Source organism: Hemiscyllium ocellatum, chromosome 2, assembly GCF_020745735.1.
Source record: "Hemiscyllium ocellatum isolate sHemOce1 chromosome 2, sHemOce1.pat.X.cur, whole genome shotgun sequence".
Taxonomy (NCBI): Eukaryota; Metazoa; Chordata; class Chondrichthyes; order Orectolobiformes; family Hemiscylliidae; genus Hemiscyllium; species Hemiscyllium ocellatum.
Window position 1 is genome coordinate 141,926,165 of NC_083402.1, and position 20,885 is coordinate 141,947,049.

The 20,885-nt window shown below is 43.6% G+C and overlaps 1 protein-coding gene across 1 annotated transcript in view; it reads left to right on the top strand.

The window, feature by feature from the left end:
* The window catches only part of acer2 (alkaline ceramidase 2), a 62,896-nt gene that overhangs the window by 11,859 nt on the left and 30,152 nt on the right, over positions 1 to 20,885 (top strand). The window contains exon 3 of the mRNA XM_060840994.1: positions 6,947 to 7,088. Within this exon, the coding sequence (XP_060696977.1) occupies positions 6,947 to 7,088 (142 nt within the window). The remainder of the gene's footprint in view (positions 1 to 6,946; positions 7,089 to 20,885) is intronic.

A 20,885-nucleotide genomic window follows, 5' to 3' on the forward strand; every position in this document is an offset into this window, starting at 1 on the left:
GAAGCATTGAGAGTGCACAGTCATACAGTGTAGCATTAGGGTGTCAGGTTTTGTTCTCAGTCCCCTGGAGAGGGATTTGAATGCACCACACTGACAGACAACAGTATTTTACTGTTTACAGGGTGGCACGGTGGCTCAGTGGTTAGCACTGCTGCGCCACTGCGCTCGGGACCTGGGTTTGATTCCAGCCTCGGGTGACTGTGACAGACATTCTCCCCGTGTCTCTGTGGGTTTCCTCCAGGTGCTCCGGTTTCCTCCCACAATCCAAAGGTGTGTAGGTTAGGTGAATTGGTCATGCTAAATTGCCTATAGAGTTAGGTGTATTAGTTAGGGGAATGGGTCTGGGTGGGTTACTCTTTGGAGGGCCGGTGTGGACTAGTCGGGCCGAAGGGCCTGTTTCCACACTGTAGGGAATCTAATCTAATCTTACTCCACCAAGGCCATTATTAAATACAAATATTAACACTTAAATGGCATTTATCTTAAGTTTCAAGTGCTTGTTGTCTCTTGGTCTAATTTTATTTGCATTATAACAACTGAAAGCAACCTAATTTTATTTTCTTTAACTACCAGCTAATACTAAATTATATGCAGAGCTCTTACCCAGGATATATCATTCTTTCGCAAAAGATAAAACAATGAACAAACAAGTACTGGAAATGTAATAAGAGTAGGAAAAGCTAATAAAATGGAATACATCACTTGAAAAGAAAACGTTAATGTTTTATATATTGAAACAATTGCTTTTTTCTTCCTTCTTTTATCTTGATCTTTTTGACAAAAAAGCATCACTTTCCTCCGTTTCTCAGTGCTGACATAGGAAGGGACATTTTGGATGTAGGTTTGCTCACAGAGCTGGAAGGTTCATTTTCAGACATTTCGTCACCAAACTAGGTAACATTGTCAGTGAGCCTCTGGATGAAGCTTTGTCCAGAGGCCCACTGAAGATGTTCCCTAGTATAGTGACGAAACGTCTGAAAATGAACCTTCCAGCTCAGAGAGCAAACCTACACCCAGAACCTCCACCTGAGCTACAAATCTTCTCAAAACTCATGAAGGGTCATTATTTTGAAATGGCATTCCTGGTAAGGAGTTTCCCAACCAGGAATGCCTATCAAAAACTCAGGTTCACAATCCCCATGACCTGCTGCGAATTAAAAACATTGAAAACCTGTCTTTTCTCTTTCTCCTGCTAACTAGTTAAGTATATTGCTGTACTCATCACGTTGTTTAAACCAACCGTGCAACTAGTGCACTACATTCATTTTAAATCGGTTATGGATATTCCTGATCATCGAGCATACAATTTTTGACATTCAGTCAAATGATTGCGAATATTGCTGGCTGGTGCAGAATGTAACATTAACAGGGGACAAAAAATTGAAGTAGAATAGACACTGTCTAGCCTTGATGAATGCTTGACAAAATGTTGACGCTGAGGAAGGGTCACTCAACCCGAAGCAATAATCCAGATTTCTCTCCACAGATGCTGCCAGACCTGCTGAGCTTTTCCAGCAATTTCTGAACAAAGAATGAAGAAGTTTACAACACAGGAGCAGGCCCTTTGGCCCACCAAGCCTCCACCGATTCAGATCCTCTATCTAAACCTGCCGCTTATATTCAAAGGATCTGTATCCCTCTGCTCCCTGCCCATTCATTTATTTGTCAAGATACATCTTAAATGACGCTATTGTTCCCACCTCTAACACCTCCACTGTCAATGCGTTATAGGCATCCATCACCGTCTGCGTGAAGAATTTCCCATGCATATCTCTGTGAAACTTTTCCCCTCTCACTTTCAACTTGTGACCCCGAGTAATTGAGTCCTCCACTCTGGGAAAAACTTTCTTGCTATCCACCCTGTCTACACCTCTCATGATTTTGTAGGCTTCAATCAGGTCCCCCCTCAACCTCCTTCTTTCTGATGAAAATAATCCTAATCGACTCAACCTCTCCTCATAGCTGGCACCCTCCATACCAGGCAACGTCCTGGTGAACTTCCTCTGCACCCCCTCTAAAGCATCCACATCCTTTTGGTAATGTGGCGACCAGAATTGTACGTGGAATTCCAAATGTGGCCAAACCAAAGTCCTATACAACTGTAACATGACCTGCCAACTGTTGCACTCAATACCCCATCCGATGAAGGAAAGCATGCTGTTGCCTTCTTGACCATTTTACTGACCTGCATTGCCATCTTCAGAGAATAATGGACCTGAACACCCAGATCTCTCTGTACATCAATTTTCCTCAGGCCTTTTCCATTTACTGTATTGAATTGCATCTTCCAAAATGCATCACCTTGCATTTGTCTGGATGAACTCCATCTACCATTTTTCTGCCCAACTCTCCAATCTATCTATATTCTGCTGCATTCTCTGACAATCCCCTTCAATATCTGCTACTCCACCAATCTTAGTGTCATCTGCAAACTTGCTAATGCGGCAAGCTATACCTTCCTCCAAATCATTTATGTATATCACAAACAACAGTGGTCCCAGCACGGAGCCCTGTGGAACACCACCAGTCACAGGTCTCCATTTTGAAAAGCTCCCTTCCACTACTACTTTCTGTCTCCTGTTGCCCAACCAGTTCTCTATCCATCTAGCTAAAACACCCTGGACCCCACCTTCTCCATCAGTCCATCATGGGGATCCTTATCAAACGCCTTACTAAAGTCCATGTTTATCACAACTGCATCCCTTCCCTCATCAATCAATTTTGTCATCTCTTCAAAGAATTCTATTAGGTTTGTAAGACATGACTTTCTCTGCACAAAACATGCTGCCTAACATGCTGTGGGCGGCACGATGGCACAGTGGTTAGCATTGCTGCCTCACAGTGCCAAAGACCCAGGTTCAATTCCTGCCTCAGGCAACTGTCTGTGTGGAGTGTGCACATTCTCCCCGTGTCTGCGTGGGTTTCCTCCAGGTGCTCCGGTTTCCTTCCACAGTCCAAAGATGTGCAGGCCAGGTGAAGTGGCCATGTTAAATTACCCATAGTGTTAGGTGAAGGAGTGAATGTAGGGGTATGGGTCTGGGTGGGTTGCTCTTCGGCAGGTTGGTGTGGACTTGTTGTGTTGAAGGGCCTGTTTCCACACTGTAAGTAATCTAATCTAATCTATCACTGATAAGCCCATTTTCTTCAAAATGGGTATATAATCCTATCCCTCAGTATCTTGTCCAGTAGCTTCCCTATCACTGATGTCAGGCTCACAGGTCTGTAATTACCTGGATTAGAGCTGAAAATGTGTTGCTGGTTAAAGCACAGCAGGTCAGGCAGCATCCAAGGAACAGGAAATTCGACGTTTCAGGCCAGAGCCCTTCATCAGGAATGAGGCGAGGGTGCCAGGCAGGCTAAGATAAAAGGTAGGGAGGAGGGACTTGGGGGAGGGGCGATGGAGATGTGATAGGTGGAAGGAGGTCAAGGTGAGGGTGATAGGCCGGAATGGGGTGGGGGCGGAGAGGTCAGGAAGAGGATTGCAGGTTAGGAGGGCGGTGCTGAGTTCAAGGGAATCGACTGAGACAAGGTGGGGGGAGGGGAAATGAGGAAACTGGAGAAATCTGAGTTCATCCCTTGTGGTTGGAGGGTTCCCAGACGGAAGATGAGGCGCTCTTCCTCCAACCGTCGTGTTGTTATGTTCTGGCGATGGAGGAGTCCAAGGACCTGCATGTCTTCGAAGACATGCAGGCCCTTCCCTCCCACTCCACCGAAGACATGCAGGTCCTTGGACTCCTCCATCGCCAGAACATAACAACACGACAGTTGGAGGAAGAGCACCTCATCTTCCATCTGGGAACCCTCCAACCACAAGGGATGAACTCAGATTTCTCCAGTATCCTCATTTCCCCTCCCTCCACCTTGTCTCAGTCGATTCCCTTGAACTCAGCACCGCCCTCCTAACCTGCAATCCTCTTCCTGACCTCTCCGCCCCCACCCCACTCCGGCCTATCACCCTCACCTTGACCTCCTTCCACCTATCACATCTCCATCGCCCCTCCCCCAAGTCCCTCCTCCCTACCTTTTATCTTAGCCTGCCTGGCACCCTCTCCTCATTCCTGATGAAGGGCTCTGGCCCGAAACGTCGAATTTCCTGTTCCTTGGATGCTGCCTGACCTGCTGTGCTTTAACCAGCAACACATTTTCAGCTCTGATCTCCAGCATCTGCAGACCTCACTTTTTACTCGAAGATAATTACCTGGATTATCCTTGCTTAAACAAGGGGACAACATTAGCAATTTTCCAGTCCCCTGGGACCTCCCCTGTATTCAAGGATGTTGCAAAGATATCTGTTAAAGCCCCAGCTATTTCCTCTCTCGCTTCTTTCAGTAACCTGGATAGATCTATTCTGGAACTGGGATCTTGTCCACCTTAATGCCTTTTAGAATACCCAACACTTCCTCTCTCTTTATGTCGATTTGACCTAGAGTAATCATATCCCTCTCCTCAGTGAATACAAATGCCAAGTACTCATTAAGAATCTCGCCCATTTTCTCTGACTCCATGCATATCTTTCCTTCTTTATTCTTGAGTGGGCCAACCCTTTCCCTCGGTACCCTCTTTCTCCTTTTATACAAATAAAAAGCTTTGGGATATTCCTTAACTCTGCTCGCTAAGGGTATCTCATGACCTCTTTTAGCCCTCTTAATTCCTCATTTCAGATTGGTCTACATTCCTGATATTCTTCCAAAGCTTTGTCTGTCTTCAGTCCCTTAGACCTTATGTAGGCATCCTTTTTCCTCTTAGCTAGCCTCACAATTTCACCTGTCATCCATGGTTCCCTAATCTTGCCATTTCTATCCCTCATTTTCACAGGAACATATCTCTCCTGCGCTCTGAGCAAGCTCTCTTTAAAAGCCTCCCATGTATCGAATGGGGATTTCCCTTCAAACAGCTGCTTCCAATCTACATTCCCCAGCTCCCGCCGAATTTTGATATAGTTGGCCTACCCCCAATTTAGCTCTTCCTTTAGGACCCCTCTCAACTTTGTCCATGGGTATCCTAAAACTTATGGACTTGTGAGCATTATTCCCAAAGTAATCCCCCACTGAAACTTCAACCACCTGGCCGGGCTAATTTCCCAAGAGCAGGTCCAGTGTGGCCCCTTCCCAAGTTGGACCATTTCCATACTGCTCTAGAAAACCCTCCTGGATGTTCCTTACAAATTCTGCTCCATCAAGACCTCGAACACTGAGTGAATCCCAGTCAATGTTGGGAAAATTAAAATCTCCCATCACCACCACCCTGTTTTTGTTTCTGATTGACAGCATCCACAGATCTTTTGGTTTTTAAAATGTTGAAGTTTTTTGTCTGCCATTCATCAAGACTAGACATTGCCTGTACTCCCTCAGCTTACTCTGGAAGGGGGAGGTATGTCAAACATTTGAATCACAAGCTAGCAATCTCAAGCTGCTGCTTTGCAGTAAACACATGAGGATGCTGCTGTCAAGCTGAAAAGATGTTTTATCTGTTACACAAATATGTAATATGTTTTGAGTTTCAGTATCTTGTGATACAAGGGATATTCTTTGACCATTTGTAATGGGCAGTATGCCAGTCGTACTTACTCAGTTCTTGTTCGCAAGCCTCAGAACATTACATCGATCATTAGGTGTGATTCTGCTTTATGGCAACATTTATGAACTAATCGGAATGCTGAGAATTACACTGGGAAGCAATTTAAGATTATCGGTCAGGTTTTCAGTGTGAAGGATTTGTGCATGTGGAAAGCCACACGTTAATACACAGGACCCTGTTTTATGTAGGCAGGCCAGTGGCTGTCCCTGGCACATTGATCCTCTGTCACTGTAAACAAAGGGCTCATGGAGACTGTCAACCTCTGCATTTTCATGGCACCACCCTGACCATTCAGAGTCCATTAGCCTGGTTAGAGAAGTAAGATCGACAGGTCCAGCTGTATCTTGGTGCTAACAATGACCCAACCAACCAGCACCCTCTTAACAAAGAGAACAAAGAAAATTTCTTCTTATGTTGTATCAATTGGTGTCTCAACCTTCAACTCAGTTCCTTGGATCCTAGTTCTGATGAGTTCAAGATGAAAAGTTTTGTGTTCTCAGCTCCTTTTAGCTAGGGGCAATATGTATTTAATTAAAGTATTGTCATCAGTTTACGTCACAAATGGTGAGGCTCCAATTAAACCGTGAGGATTTGTGTTTAAAATTGACTCAATCATTGAAAGAATTGTCAAATGACTTGAAAGATGCCACTTTCAGGATATTTTATACTTCCAGCCTTATTATGAAATTAAATATGCTGCAAACATCTGATCAGTCCATGGGATTTTTGTCACATTTCTGTAATACTTAAAATGGGCAAATTAAATACGAGGCAATCAAATTTGTTTATTGCATACTGTAATTTGATTATTAATAAGGCACATTTACACACCTTTGTTATACTAAATTAAAGTATTAAATATACTATTTTACACAATTTTTCTGGATGTGAGATATCAACAGTCAGTGAACTTGGACTTAGATGATTGCAAGTCTCACTAGATTTGCTGTTTAAGGCTTGACGTCATCTGGTGCATTTTGATTAAATTGTAGCCTTGTAATTCACTCCTAGCTTTTAATTCTCTGCGTGCTGTATGTGCCCAGCAGCATATCAAAATCAAATAAACGTCACTTTCCATTTGTTTCAAAGGACAGAATGCATGTTTTGAATCTCTCGTGCTCAGATGTGTGCACTTTTTCAAACCATTGACATGGGCACTTGAATCCCGAAGATTAATTACGAGGATTTGGAAAAAGACCATGCTGTGTCTTCAAGAAAGCTAATTGAATGAGAGATAGGGTTGTTATTAGCAAGTCTGAATTGCAGTCTTTCCAAACTGTCATAGTACACAAACTAATAATGTACACTGTGCAGACAATTTACTGCTGCTTGTAACTAACCAAACTCCTGTTGATTCTGTGCCCGACAGGTATAGGTTCAGTTTATTTTCATGCAACTTTGAGTTTCATCGGTCAGATGTTAGATGAACTAGCCATCCTTTGGGTTCTAATGTGTGCGCTGGCTATGTGGTTCCCCAGACGGTATTTACCAAGGATTTTCCAACGAGACAGGTAAGGCTGGATACAAAGGTATATACTCTATATAGTCAGCTAAAAGTCTCAAAAATAATTTCTTACATTGATGATCATCAGAAAAGTTTCACTGTCTCTAGGATGTATTTCTTCATTCAAGAGCTAAATACTAGATACTGAGAATTTGAATCAAAAATGTTGAAAAGGGGCAGCAGGTCAGTCTGTGAAGGTCTAAACTATTTCTTTTTGGCTAGGTTTGAGTGGTGCTACGATTTTTGGACAAGTTTTTGTGATGAGGTTTAGTGAGTCCTCCCATTGTATCTTATCAAATATGCTGCTTTAATTGCCTATCACACCCAAAGGCTTCTCTTATTCTAATTCTGACCCAATCTTATTAGATACTGTTTCCGGACAACTCTCTGAACAATGGATATCCCAGAATTCACTGGCACCCCCTGTGCCCATGCCATCTCTAAAAGCAGGTTGTGCAAGTCAGGCAAACACTGTCAGTCCAGACTTGTCCTGCATGGTTCCTGACATTTGCCCTGGACTTGGCAGAAAGGGAGGAATTAGCACCTTGGCTGTGTGGATAAGGGAGCTGGAAGTCCTGTTTGATGGGCTGGTGAATAAGCAGGACTTCCTGTTTCTCTAGGATCAGGAGTGGAGGCCAATACACAAGACCATGCCAACCTGGCCTGAGGTTGCCATCCAGGTCAGTAGGGTCTCAGCATTCTAGAGGTATACCCAACACTCGAAGAAGAAGGTCAATGACCTTCTTCATTCTGCTAGCATTCCATCACCACTCTGGTACCTCACATTCACTCCATCCCAGCTCCTGTAATCACCTCTCACCAAGGCTGATGCTCTATCACTCCCACAGTTGCCTGCAGTATCTTCTTTCACTGACTGTCACCCACCCCACCGCCATGAATCACACACGCCCTTGGCACTGCCCAATCACTGGCTCGGGACACCTCCTGACCAAATGTCAATGCGCTTCTCCACTCCACTCGGATGACCGCCAACACCTTTTCTTGGAGACTTCACACTCGTTCTATCTCTGCTAACTGTGCCCACTTCCCACCAAGGTTCATGCTGTACCACTCTCAGTATTGCCTGCAGCACCTTCCCTCACTCAATCTCACCCACCACTATTCCCAATGGTGTTAACCCTGCATGCCCTTGACTCTGTCTACTCACTCACTTAGTACACGACCTCACCTGGAGTAAAAAATAATATCTCTGCCATCCACTTACATCTCCCGTCAAACCTGCCTCTGTCTCCCATTCCATGAGGAAAGCAGCACTATAGAGCAAAAAGAGTCAAGATGTAGTGGGCTTCCTGATATTTAGCTCATCATTCTTTATGATGAGAACATCCTAACACTGACCTCTTAAATGGCTGATCCACTATGTCCAAGCCCCTGGACTGGTAACAGAGATTGCCCTTGAGTAACAGTGCCAGGACCAAATGAGTGAAGGCTGTCCCTCTTGACATGACTGGGGCTTGCTGACAATCACGATAAGGTTCCTGGTTTTGTATCTGTTCTAAATGACAAGGCAAAGCAGAAGAAATATGAACCTCTTACCTCTGGCTGAGGAGGGAGCAAAACACAAAATGGCAAGACAAAGTAGGGAAACACTGAGCATCCAGGTATGATTATTGTAAGTGAGTAATATGACAGTGAGTGAAGTAAGCCGGTGATGCAGCCTGGTCCAGTCCAAGAGCTGGGTGTGTGTCCCTGAGCACACATTATCTGTGCTGTGGTATGACAATGGTAGTTGCTGGTGCAGCCCAAGATGCAGAAGCATCTTGTACATGGATTAGACATGTGCCTTGGAGGTAGCTAGAGGTTGGCACACATCAGTGCCGATGTCCATGGACATGGGATGTGTGTGACTGATGCCCAGCGAATGTGTCCGGAGGTATTGGTAACTGGTGTCCAACATGGAGATAAGTTGGAACAAGCAGCAAGCCAACTTCACCAGGCACCCTCTCTGGTTTCCTTGTTGAGTTTTCTCAATATGAATTGAATTGAATTTATTGTCACGTTGTCACAGTGAAAAGCTTTGTCTTGAGAGCAAACGGGCAGATCACGTGGTTAAATAGCATAGATAGTAAATAACAAGTAAACAGTGGCAAAAAGCAAAAACACAGGTACAGGCAAATGTTAAGAGTTTGTGAGTCCATTCAGTATTCTAACAGCAGTAGGGAGAAAACTGTTTTGAAACCGGCTGGTGCATGTGTTCAAGCTTCTGTACCTTCTCCCTGATGGTAGAGGAATGTCCAGCTTGTTTAGCAAGTTTGGTGAGAGAGAAAACTATAATAGTGAGATGGGCTATTTTTTATTCATTTGTCAGCTTCGGGCAACGCTGCCTGGGCCCAGCATTTATTGCCCAACCTTGTTGCCCTTGAGAAAGTAATGATGAGTTGTCTTCTTGAACCGCTGCAGTCCACTTGCTGTGGGTTGACCCACAATGGCCGTAGGGAGGGAATTCCAGGATATTGACCCAGTGACAGTGAAGGAACGGTGATATATTTCCAAGTCAGGATGGTGCGTGGCTTGGAGGGGAACTTACGGGTGCTGGTGTTCCCATATATCTGCTGCCCTTGTCCTTCTAGTTGAAAGTGGTCATGGGTTTGGGAGGTGCTGTCTAACTTGCTGAATTTCTGTAGTGCCTCTTGTAGATAGCACACACTGGTGCCACTGAGTGTCAGTGATGGAGGGTGTGAATGTTTGTGGATACAGTGCCAGTCAAGTGGGCTGCTTTGTCCTGGATGGTGTCAAGTGTCTTGAATATTGTTGGGAGTGCACCCATCCAGGAGGTAGGGAGTATTCCCCTGCACTGCTGACTTGTGCTGTGCAGATGGGGGGACAAGCTCTGGGGAGTCAGGGGATGAGTTGGGCTGTCAACAAGGTGATTGGCAAGCAATAATCCCTCTGCTTTGACTTGCTACCGTCTAGTAAGCTGTTTACCGTACCCCAGTAAAAAGCTCAAGGCATGTTCCCAATATTGAGATGAACTTTGTTGGACTTCTCATTTGATTCTGCTACAAATCTCACCATAACCTAAGTCACTCCGACCCTATAAGATTCATCGCAGGGTTAGTGTTTCAGGGCAATGATCTTTTTGTAGTTCAATGAAATACACTGAGAGTCAATTTGTCACTTAGAAATTGTCAAATGGTATATGAAACATATATGAAAAATTGTGTTCATAAATAAAGCCTGCACTGGTATTTGCTTTTATACCCCTTAAGTCTTCAATGTTTTATCATGGCAATCTTTGAAACATTGACTGTTTTGCTCATCCATTTTGTAAAATCTCTGTGAGTATATAATAGGACATTGGAAACGTCAGTTAGCTCTGTTTCCCCAGAATGATGTTTGGTCAGTAAACAAATTTCAAAGGAGCTCGTAGATAATCCATAATCAGAAGCTGACCATGATGGGTGTGTCCATCTCTTTGCTGTTGGCCCGGGGCCCAGAGGCTCCATTTGTGCCAGATTGGTATGGGTCCTTTTGCACAGCGTTTCTGTTGACTTTGCAGAAATCTCAGGCAACTCGAACAATTGAGCAGACTGACTGAGGCCAGCATTGGATCAACAAGATTTAAAAAAAAGGCCAAAGCCAGTCTTTGCTTGACCAAAAGGAAGATGGAGCAAAGAGTTCAGAATAGAATTTTATGTCATAGATTCTAACTGTTCGATTTGTGCCCATTCTTTCTTGTAACAGCCTAAACCAAACTCACCTGCTACTTTCTCTATAGTCTTCAACCTTATTCTGTTTCAAATATTTATCCAGCCTCACTTAAAACACGGAGTGGTCTCAGCATCTACTACTCCTGTGGCAAAGCATTTCATGTTGCAAGAATTTTCTGGAAAGAAATTTTGCTTGACCTTTGCTGACTCCCAACAAAATATGGTTTTTCTTTATTCACCCAATCAAACTTCACATAATTTTGGAAATCTCAATTTAATCTCCTCATGGCTGCCTCTGCCTCAGTTAAAATAGTACAAGTGTTTCAAACCTGTCCTTGTACTTGTACCAGTACAATAACAATTCGCATTTATATCGCTTCTTTAACTTTGGAAAATATCCCAGGGCCTTTCACGGGAACATAATAGATGAATATGAACACTAAGCCAAAGGTGATATGAAGAGCGTTGGTTAAAACCTTGGTTAAAGAGGTCAGGTTGGAAGATCTTGAATATTGAGAGAGTGGTTTCAGGGTTTCAGAACCTAGGCCAAAATGACTGAAGTCATCACAGTTAATAGAGGGCTAAAGGGAATTGTGATTTCTTAAGTGTTCACCTTTAAAGGAATGAAGAATTCCTGAAGGATTGTCGGATGAAGAACTCAAAGATAGGAAACGGAAAATAATGCCTCATAATCTGCCTTGGGACCCTCCAACCACTCGGGATCAACGTCGATTTCACCAATTACCTCATTTCCCTTCCCCCCCACCTTATCCCAGATCTGTCACCTTCATCCCCACCTTCATCTGCGTATTGCATTTACCTTCCCCACCTCCCCAACCCCACTCACCACCCATTTATCTTCAGCTCCCTTGGGACCCCTCCCCCAACATTCCTGATGAAGAGGTTATGCTCAAAACGTTAACTCTCCTGCTCCTCGGAATCTGCCTGACCGGCTGTGCTTTTCCAGCATTACACCTTTTGACTCTGATCTCTAGTATCTGCAGTCCTCGCTTTCTCATGTGAACACAGCCCGGTCCATCACACAAACCAACCGTCCATCCATTGACTCCAACTATACGTCTCTCTGCCTTGGGAATAATCAACGATCCCTTCCAGCTCAGTTATAATCTCTTCCAAGCTCTTCCGTCAGGCAGAAGATACAAAAGCTGAAACATATGTGCCAAGAGATTCAAGAATAGTTTGTTCCCCGTTGTTATTAGTCTTCCAAATGGACCACTTAAAATTTAAAGTTAATGTTCACCTCGCTCTTTGCATACCTTCTCTGCAGCAGTAACGTTGTATTCTTTATTGTGCTGTATTACCCTAACACACGTTGTATGATACGGTCTGCTTCTACTGCAAGTAAAACGAAACCTTTCACTGTAGCTAGGTACATGTGGTAATAATAAATCAAATCAAATCAAATCTGGTGGGTCTGCCCTGCCCACTGCACAGGATATGCTCAGGGATGGATGACCAGGAGTCTGAGACATTAATGTAAGGTATGATCTGTGACCATGACAATATCAGGTTCTGCTTGTGTGGACTGAGGGACAGCATTGCTAATTTTGGTACAAGTTCTCAGAGGAAGCCTTTGTAGTGTTATCTGCACCAGGTGTGCCTTTGTGGTTTCTGGAACCAAGGTTGACGCTGGGCAGTCTGTACTGTTTTATTATCATTTTTTTCTTATGATTTTGATATAACTGAGTAACTTAGAGTTGTCCAGCACAGAAAAAGACCCTTTGGTTCAACCAGTCCATGTCGACCATAATCCCAAACTAAATTAGTCCCACCTGCCTGTGCTTGGTCCATATCATTCCAAACATTTCTTAAAAGAACTAAAAATGAATCAAAATAAAAATCTTATAGTACTGAAATGCAAGAACTGTAAGAAATCTAGAAGTAAATCTGGAAATAAGCCTGAATTTCAGGAACAGTTGTGAGATCCACACTAATTTCAGTCCACCATTTTAGAATCTTGCCAGGCCATTTTAGAGGGTAGTTAAGAATTAACACATTGCTGTTTTCTGAAGTCATATATTTCAGTTAGACCCTGTAAGGATGGCAAATTTCCTTCCCTGATGAATACTATTGAACCAAATGGAATTTTACAACAATCTGCAGTTTCATGGCCTTCATTTTTAATATCAACATTTTCTTCCAGATTTTGTTTTAATATCTTTGATTAGATTTCCCAGTTGCCGTGATGAGATTTCTATTGTCTTTTTGATTATTCGGTCTGAGCCTCTAGATAACTATCCCAGGATAATTACTACTGAGCTGCCATACTCTAGAGGATAAGCACTGGAAATCTGAAATAAAGGCTGGAACAGCTGCAAGTACAAAACAAGAGTGTCATATCTGAGTAAATATGCAGCGAGTCCCTCAGCAGACGCTGCCAGACATAATGTATTTCCAGCATTTCCTGTTTTCAGTCAATACTGGACAGTGAATTTGTCAACAGAGTTACCAAGAGAAGATCATATTTACACCGTCAGCTACCATTCTGCAACTACTTTGGATAAACGTTTGTTTTCTTTTGCTGCAGAGTGAAACTGTTCAACGAGTTAAGGTGTTTTGTCACAAAAAGAATGTCTATGACCAAAATTCTCTTGGCAACGCGCTTTGAAACTTTGTAAAAGGTGGTTTATGACTTGGTGGACTGACAAATTTAGTTAGGATTTTCCATTACTTTTCTTATTGGTTGGGACAGCACGGTGGCTCAGTGGTTAGCACTGCTGCCTCACAGAGCCAGGGACCCATGTTCAATTCTAGACAGTTGTATGGAGTTGGCACGTTCTCTCCCTGTCTCCATGGGTTTGCTTAGATAGGGGAGTCACATGGGTCAGAGGTTTCCTCAAATGTTCATGGTGGAATGGCCATGCTAAATTGCCCTGTCGTGTCAAGTGATGTACAGGCTAGGTGGATTAGTCATGGGAAATACAGGGGTGGGTCTAGGTGGAAATCAAAAAGTGTGGAGCTGGAAAAGCACAGTACGTCAGGCAGCATATGAGGAGCAGGAGTATTGACATTTCGGTCATAAGCCCTTCATCAGGAATGTGGAGGGTGGGAAAGGGGCTGAGAGATAAATAGGAGGGTGGGGCTGGGGCTGGGGGAAAGGTAACTGGGAAGGTGATAGGTAGATGCATGTGGTGGGTGATGGTGATAGGTCAGAGGGAGGGTGGAGCGGATAGGTGGGAAGGAAGGTAGGCAGGTAGGACAGTTCAAGAGGGCAGTGCTGAGTTGGAGGGTTGAGTCCGGGATAAGGTGGGGGGAGGAGTGATGAGGAAACTGGTGAAATTGACATTGATGCCGTGTGGTTGGAGGGTCCAAGGCGGAAGATGAGGTGTTCTTCTTCCAGTTGTTGGGTGGCTTGGATTTGGTGGTGGAGATGCTTGTCGGAGAATTGGTGTGGACTGGATGGGCCAAATGGCCTGCTTCCATATTGTAGGGAATACTTTCACTGTAAGAGTGAAAGCACACAACCTTAGCTGAAAAATCTCATTTGACAGAATTTTACTTCTGATCTGCATGTTACCCCTTGGTGGTATGAACATACAATGCCGATTCTGCCTGCATTTTGAGGCTATTGGCTCTGCCTTGCTACCACTATCTCAATCCTTCTGACAGGCTTTGTGCTGTCAGCCTGCCTTGTTGGATTTACAATTGATTGTTCATTTTAAAATGTTCCAATACTCACTGCCCTTGGAATTTCATTAACGTGACTTTATTTTTGTAAGTGCGGTAAAATTAGATTATAGATTCTTATTGTGGTATCGATATTAAAAAAGAAGCCCTCTTAAACACCACCTATCAATGGACCTGACAAAACATTTGGACTATTTAAATTTTTCATTCTGCGGCATTGGGAAAATTGATGTAGAAGTGTTGGAGTTGATAGTGTAAAAGTGAGCTTCTTTTCATAGTTCAGTCAACAGAGACACTATCCAGTAATGCTTAAAAACAGGAAATGCTGCAAGTATATTCCATGTATATCAGCAGCTGTTGAGAGACTTGTTGAAGATATGTGCAGATATTGACAAATTTATTTTTTGCTCTGGAGGCAGTTCCTTACTTAATTTCACATTTCCGGACCATACTGTTGTGAAACTGAACAATAGTAAGTTGTGAAAAAATGTCATCCATTGTTAATTTCTAACCAGTGTCCAGTATCCTCAATTGGGAAGTAGATGTCTCACAAGATGTTTTGACTGCGATTTTCTACACAGTAGGACGACCTATTGACACTGTGTGACTAAGGTTCAAACACGTCTTATTGTCATTTAGGTTACATGCAGATGATGTCTAAAATGTAGAATTGTAGCCTTAGAATCAATTTGTCACGTCAGAAAAGGGGCCAAAGAAGGTGAGAAAACCCTTCAAATATGGCAAGTTGAGTAAAGTAGATTCTGTCGTGTCCCATGTCTGGCACTGAGTTGGAAGCTGGCTATAAGAAGGGCTTCCTGAAGAAGGGCTCATGTCTGAAACGTCGACTCCCCTGCTCCTTGGATGCTGCCTGACCTGCTGCGCTTTCCCAGCAACACATTTTCAGCTCTGGTCTCCAGCATCTGCAGTCCTCACTTTCTCCTAGCTGGCTGTAACACCAATCTTCAGAGTGTTGTAAATACTCTGTGGTATTGTCATAGCCAAAATGCTGCAATGAATTACTGAACACCATTATATAGGTGTGAGGCAGTGTATCGTGTGACTGAACTTGGTCAAATATTAAGCTGTGTATCATCACTGAAAGAAATAGGTCTTGACAATGTAATGTCATTACTTTCTATCCAAGACACTGGTGACTGTGAGACATAGTAACCTGCACTGTTTGCCTTTGTATCAAATAGGCTTGGTTTTCTTATATTTGGATTAAAGTGGTGCTGGAAAAGCACAGCAGGTCAGGCAGCATTTGAGGAGCAGGAAAATTGATGTTTCAGGCAAAAGCCCTTCATCAGGAATAGAGGCAGGGAGCCTCCAGGGTGCGGAGATAAATTGCGGGGTGGGGGGCGGGGAGTGGTGGAGGGGGGTTACTGGGCAGATGGTAGTAAAGAGTACAATAGGTGAATGGGGGTGGGGATTGAGGTGAGGTGATAGATCAGAGAGGAGGGTGGGGGAAGGTAGCAAAGAGTACAATGGGTGGATGGAGGTGTGGATGAAGGTGATAGGTCAGAGAGGAGGGTGGAGTGGATAGGTGAAAAAGAATATTGGCAGGTAGGACAGGTCTTGAGGACAGTGCTGAACTGGAAGGTTGGAACTGGGGTGAGGTGGGGGAAGGGGAAATGAGGAAACTGGTGAAGACCACATTGATGCTCTGGGGTTGAAGTGTTCCAAGGCAGAAGATGAGGCATCCTTCCTCCAGGCGTCGGGTGGTGGGGGAGCAGCGGTGAAGGAGGCCCAGGACCTCCATATCCTCGGCAGAGTGGGAGGGGGAGTTGAAATGTTGGGCCACAGGGCGGTGTGGTTGATTGGTGCAGGTGTCCTGGAGATGTTCCCTAAAGAGCTCTGCTAGGAGGCGCCCAGTCTCCCCAATGTAGAGGAGGCCGCACTGGGAGCAACAGATACAATAAATGGCATTGGTGGATGTGCAGGTAAAAATTTGATGGATGTGGAAGGCTCCTTTGGGGCCTTGGATGGGGGTGAGGGAGGAGGTGTGGGCGCAAGTTTTGCAATTCCTGCAGTAGCGGGGTGGGGGGGGGATGGGTGCCAGGACGGGAGGGTGGGTTGTTGGGGGGGCGTGGACCTGACCAGGTAGTCACGGAGGGAACGATCTTTGCGCTGGGGGGACTGTGCTAGTGTAGGTGTGTTCCACCAGAATATTGGATTAAGCCCATTCCCAAAATCTGTGACAAGGTCAACCAGCAATTTTGAGAGGCAGCCAGAAGTTTTATCCTGCTGCATGTAACTGTGGTTAATTGGGACCCAGCACAAAGGCCTTTGGATGTGAAATGCTGCATTGAAATGTCAGGAAAGCTTGTTGACATATAGGATGAAAATGTGAAAGGTGAAGAAAAGGTCACTAACTTTTCATACTTCATTGCAAAAAAATGCACAGATTATCTCGGTACTATAGTACAGTCTCAAAACTGACAACCTGTTTTTGCTTTCTTTAATTCTGTTTATTGTATCTAAAATGGCTGTTTTGTGTGTCTAAGATGGTTGCTTCTGTTAATTCTGTTTCTTTTGGTACCCAAGATGGCGCTGGGGAATAGCAACTTTGTACACTTTTCACCGTACTCCTGTATCCCTGTACTTGAGTACTTGGGACAATAAAACTCAATTTTAGTTCTAATTCTGATGCTGGACTTTGAATCTTAAGTCCATTTGAGTGAGGTCAAGGGTCTGGCTAAGACAGGCCAATAGCCAATAATTAGTTGGCACACCAATGCAGCACTGAGGCCAACAATCCAGCAAGTTAATTTAATCATGAAAAGATAAGGAATTGGAGAATGGCAGGCCATTTTGCCCATCAAGTCTGTCCCTGTCATTCAACAAGATCATGGCGTCACCTCTTACAGTAGAATGTGAAAGGAAATCTTACAGATTCCATTAATCATGTCAGGATTCTTGTGTGAGTCTGGTAATAGTTCTAAGTTAAAACAGCACGTGGGATCCAGCAGGTGGCAAAGGCTGTGTTGTCAAGAGGAGTTTAAAATGCACCCACACGTTTCAAAATAGTGACCACCTACACCAACACTGGTGGTTTGTATTTTCGACCCAGTTGACTGTATATGCCAGCCACTATCTTTGGAAACATTTTTGTCAGCTTTAAAAGGTTTATAAGCTAGGATCTGCAGTTGTACGAAATTTTAACATTTATGCATGTTTGTAGCTTAATAGCCTTCAGACTTCAGTTCCATTAAAACTCATAGTCCTATACAGTGAATAGAGTTTATCACATATGGTCAAAGTTTCCCCTTGGTTGGATTATGGTTGTGGGCTTGATTAACTAGTTGGGAAAAGGTGTATTATCAGGCACAGACTTAAGGTGCAAAGCTGGCATCTGTCAATTCCAACATTACACTCAATTTTTCCTTGCAAATGTTTACATAGATTTGTATTGTTAAAATTGGTTTATCAAAGACAGGCAAAACAATATTATTTAATGATAACGGATTGCATAATTAAACAAGATCAAGGCAAAATAATTTTTGTTAAAAGGTTCAGATATTTTGTTGAAGACATGTATTATGGCCTTGTACTGGATGTTCAGTCGACATGTTATGTTTAACTTGTTCATTTTAAATATATTTGTTCATTATATATATTTTTTAAAAAGTTAGTATTTCATCATCAGTTCCTTGTCTGAATGAATAGGTAGAGGTTTAAGGCCTGGTTGTCATCGTGAAAATGCTGCTAATTGGAATCTCCACATCCCCTGCCCTAATGTTTCCCAATTTTGACATTTCACTGGGACTCTTGCTGCTATCGGTCAGGCAGCAGATCCTGACTACTGCAGTCAGGCTGTCTGTGCCAAAGCTGCTTGAGATTATCCTCCAAGGACTCCTGCTGTTGCGTCAAATGGAGCTTTACACGTTACAAGCTCCAGTCACTGGGCAAGCAATACAAAAGCACATGAAAAATAGATTCTCAGGGAATGCACAAAAATTATTTGTTTAGTTTATGTGCAGAATGCCATTATTCATTGCACACATGTTGATTTGGATTAACATTTAATGTTGCTTTTTATGTGTGCAGTCAAGTTTGGGAAATAGGAAGAAGTATTGAACGTTAAGAGAATGATGTATGATAGTAAGAACAGGCCATTTAGGGCCTACTCTAGTCTACTCTACAATTATAAAAGATCATGGTTGGTCTGATTGTGGTCTTAACCCCACTTTCCTGCCTCTCCTCATAAGCCTTTATTTCCTGGTAGATTAAAATAAAATTAACCTTAACCTTGAATATGTCGAATGAACTAACCTTCATTGCTCACTTAGGAACGAATACTAGACAATAGTGACTGTCTGAGAGAGGAAATTCTGTCTGGAGATCCCTTGCTTTGAATCTCAGGCTATCTCCTGAATGATCCAGACAGCTGCAGGGTTATTGGAGGAATCCAATTATGTACTTGACGGTGATCCTGGTGACAAAATGGCTGGTATTCTACACAGATTCCTTGTTCAAAGCCATGTGTTGTGTCATCAGGGGATATGTGCTGTACCCGACCTTTAAGTCAGAGGTTGGAATATTTCTGGTTGTTATCTCTGGTTTGTTACCCATGCCATGTGATAGCGAGGCAAGGAATAGGGAGGGATATCAGCTGAACACGTGGCTGCAAGGGTGGTGCAGGAGGGAGGGTTTCAGGTACACCGATAATAGGGGCTCATTCTGGGGAAGGTGGGACCTGTACAAACAGGACGGTCTTCATTTGAACTAGAAGGGTACTAATATCCTGGGTGGGAAATTTGCTGATGCTATTCGGGTGGGCTTAAACTACCTCAGCTGGGGGATGGGAACCAGAGGTGTAGTTGCAGTGCACAGGAGGATGAGAGTAGGGAGGACAGAGACAGCATTCTAGGGTCACAGGAATGTGCTGGCAGACAGCAAACTGGTTTGAAGTGTGTCTACTTCAACGCCAGAAGTATCCGAAATAAGGTAGGTGAGCTTGCAGCATGGATAGGACTGGGACTTCGATGTTGTGGCCATTTCGGGGACATGGATAGAGTAGGGTGAGGAATGGATGTTGCAGGTTTTAGGGTTTAGATCTGTCATGAAGAATAGGCAAGGTGGTAAGGTGTGGCCTTGTTAGTCAAGGATAGTATAATGGTGGCTGAGAGAACTTTTGATGAGGTAGTGTGGGCTGAGGTGAGAAACAGGAGAGGTGAGGTCACACTGCTTGGAGTTTTTTATAGGCCTCCGCAGAGTTCCAGGGAGGTGGAAGAGAGGATTAGCAAAATTATTCTGGGTAGGAATGAAAGGAACAGGGTGGTCATTATCGGGGGCTTTAACTTCCCCAACATCGACTGAAATGCTATAAGTCTAGTACATTGGATGGATCAGTTTTTGTCCAATGTGTACAGGACAGTTTCCTGACACAGTATGTCAAAGGGCCAACAAGAGGGGAGGCCACATTGGATCTGGTGCTTGGTAATGAACCAGGCCGGGTGTTTGATTTAGTTGTTGGTGAGCACTTTGGAGAGAGTGACCATAATTCAGTTATGTTTAGTGTAGCTATGGAAAGGGATAGGTACATGTCATAGGGCAAGAGTGATCGATGGGGCAAAGACAATTATAATACGATTAGGCAAGAATTAGGATACATAGAATGGGGTAGCAAAATTCAGGGAATGCAAACAATGGAAATGTGGAGCTGGTTTAAGTGACAGGTATTGCGTGTCCTTGATAGATACGTCCCTGTCAGGCAGGGAGGGAAGTGATAAGGTAAGGGAACCGTGGTTTACAACAGAAATTGCATCTCTTGTTACAAAGGAGAAAGAGGCTTATGTGTTGATGAGGCAAGATGGTTCAGATGAGGCGTTGGAGAATTACAGATCAGCTCAGAAGGATTTAAAGAGAAAGTTAAGAAGAGCAAAGAGAGGACACGAGCAGTCTTTAGCAAATAGAATATAGGAGAACCCTAAAGCTTTCTATAGGTGTGTGAGGAATAAAAGGATGATTAGTGTAGGAATAGGGCTAGTCAAAGACAGAAGTGAGAAGTTGAGTGTCAACCCTGTGGAGACCGGAGAGGTGCTAAATGAACATTTCTCATTGGTTTTCATTTAGGAAAAGGAGAACATTGTAGAGGAGAAGAATGAGGTAGGAGATATTAGACTGGAAAGGATTGAGGTTAGTTACGAATAGGTGCTATCAATTCTAGAAGGAGTGAAAGTGGACAAGTCCCCTGGGCCGAATGGGATTTATCGGAGGATTCTCTGGGAAGGAGGGAGGAGATAGCAGAGCCTTTGGCTTTGATATTTGAGTCGTCATTATCTACAGGTTCAGTAACAGAGGACTGGAGGATTGCAAATGTTGTGCCCTTGTTCAAGAAGGGTAGCAGAGATGACCCAGGTAATTATAGACCAGTGAGCCTTACTTCTGTTCTAGGAAAGGTTCTGGAAAGGATTATAAGAGATAAGATTTATAATCATCTAGCAAGCCACAATTTGATTTCAGATAGTCAACATGCTTTCATC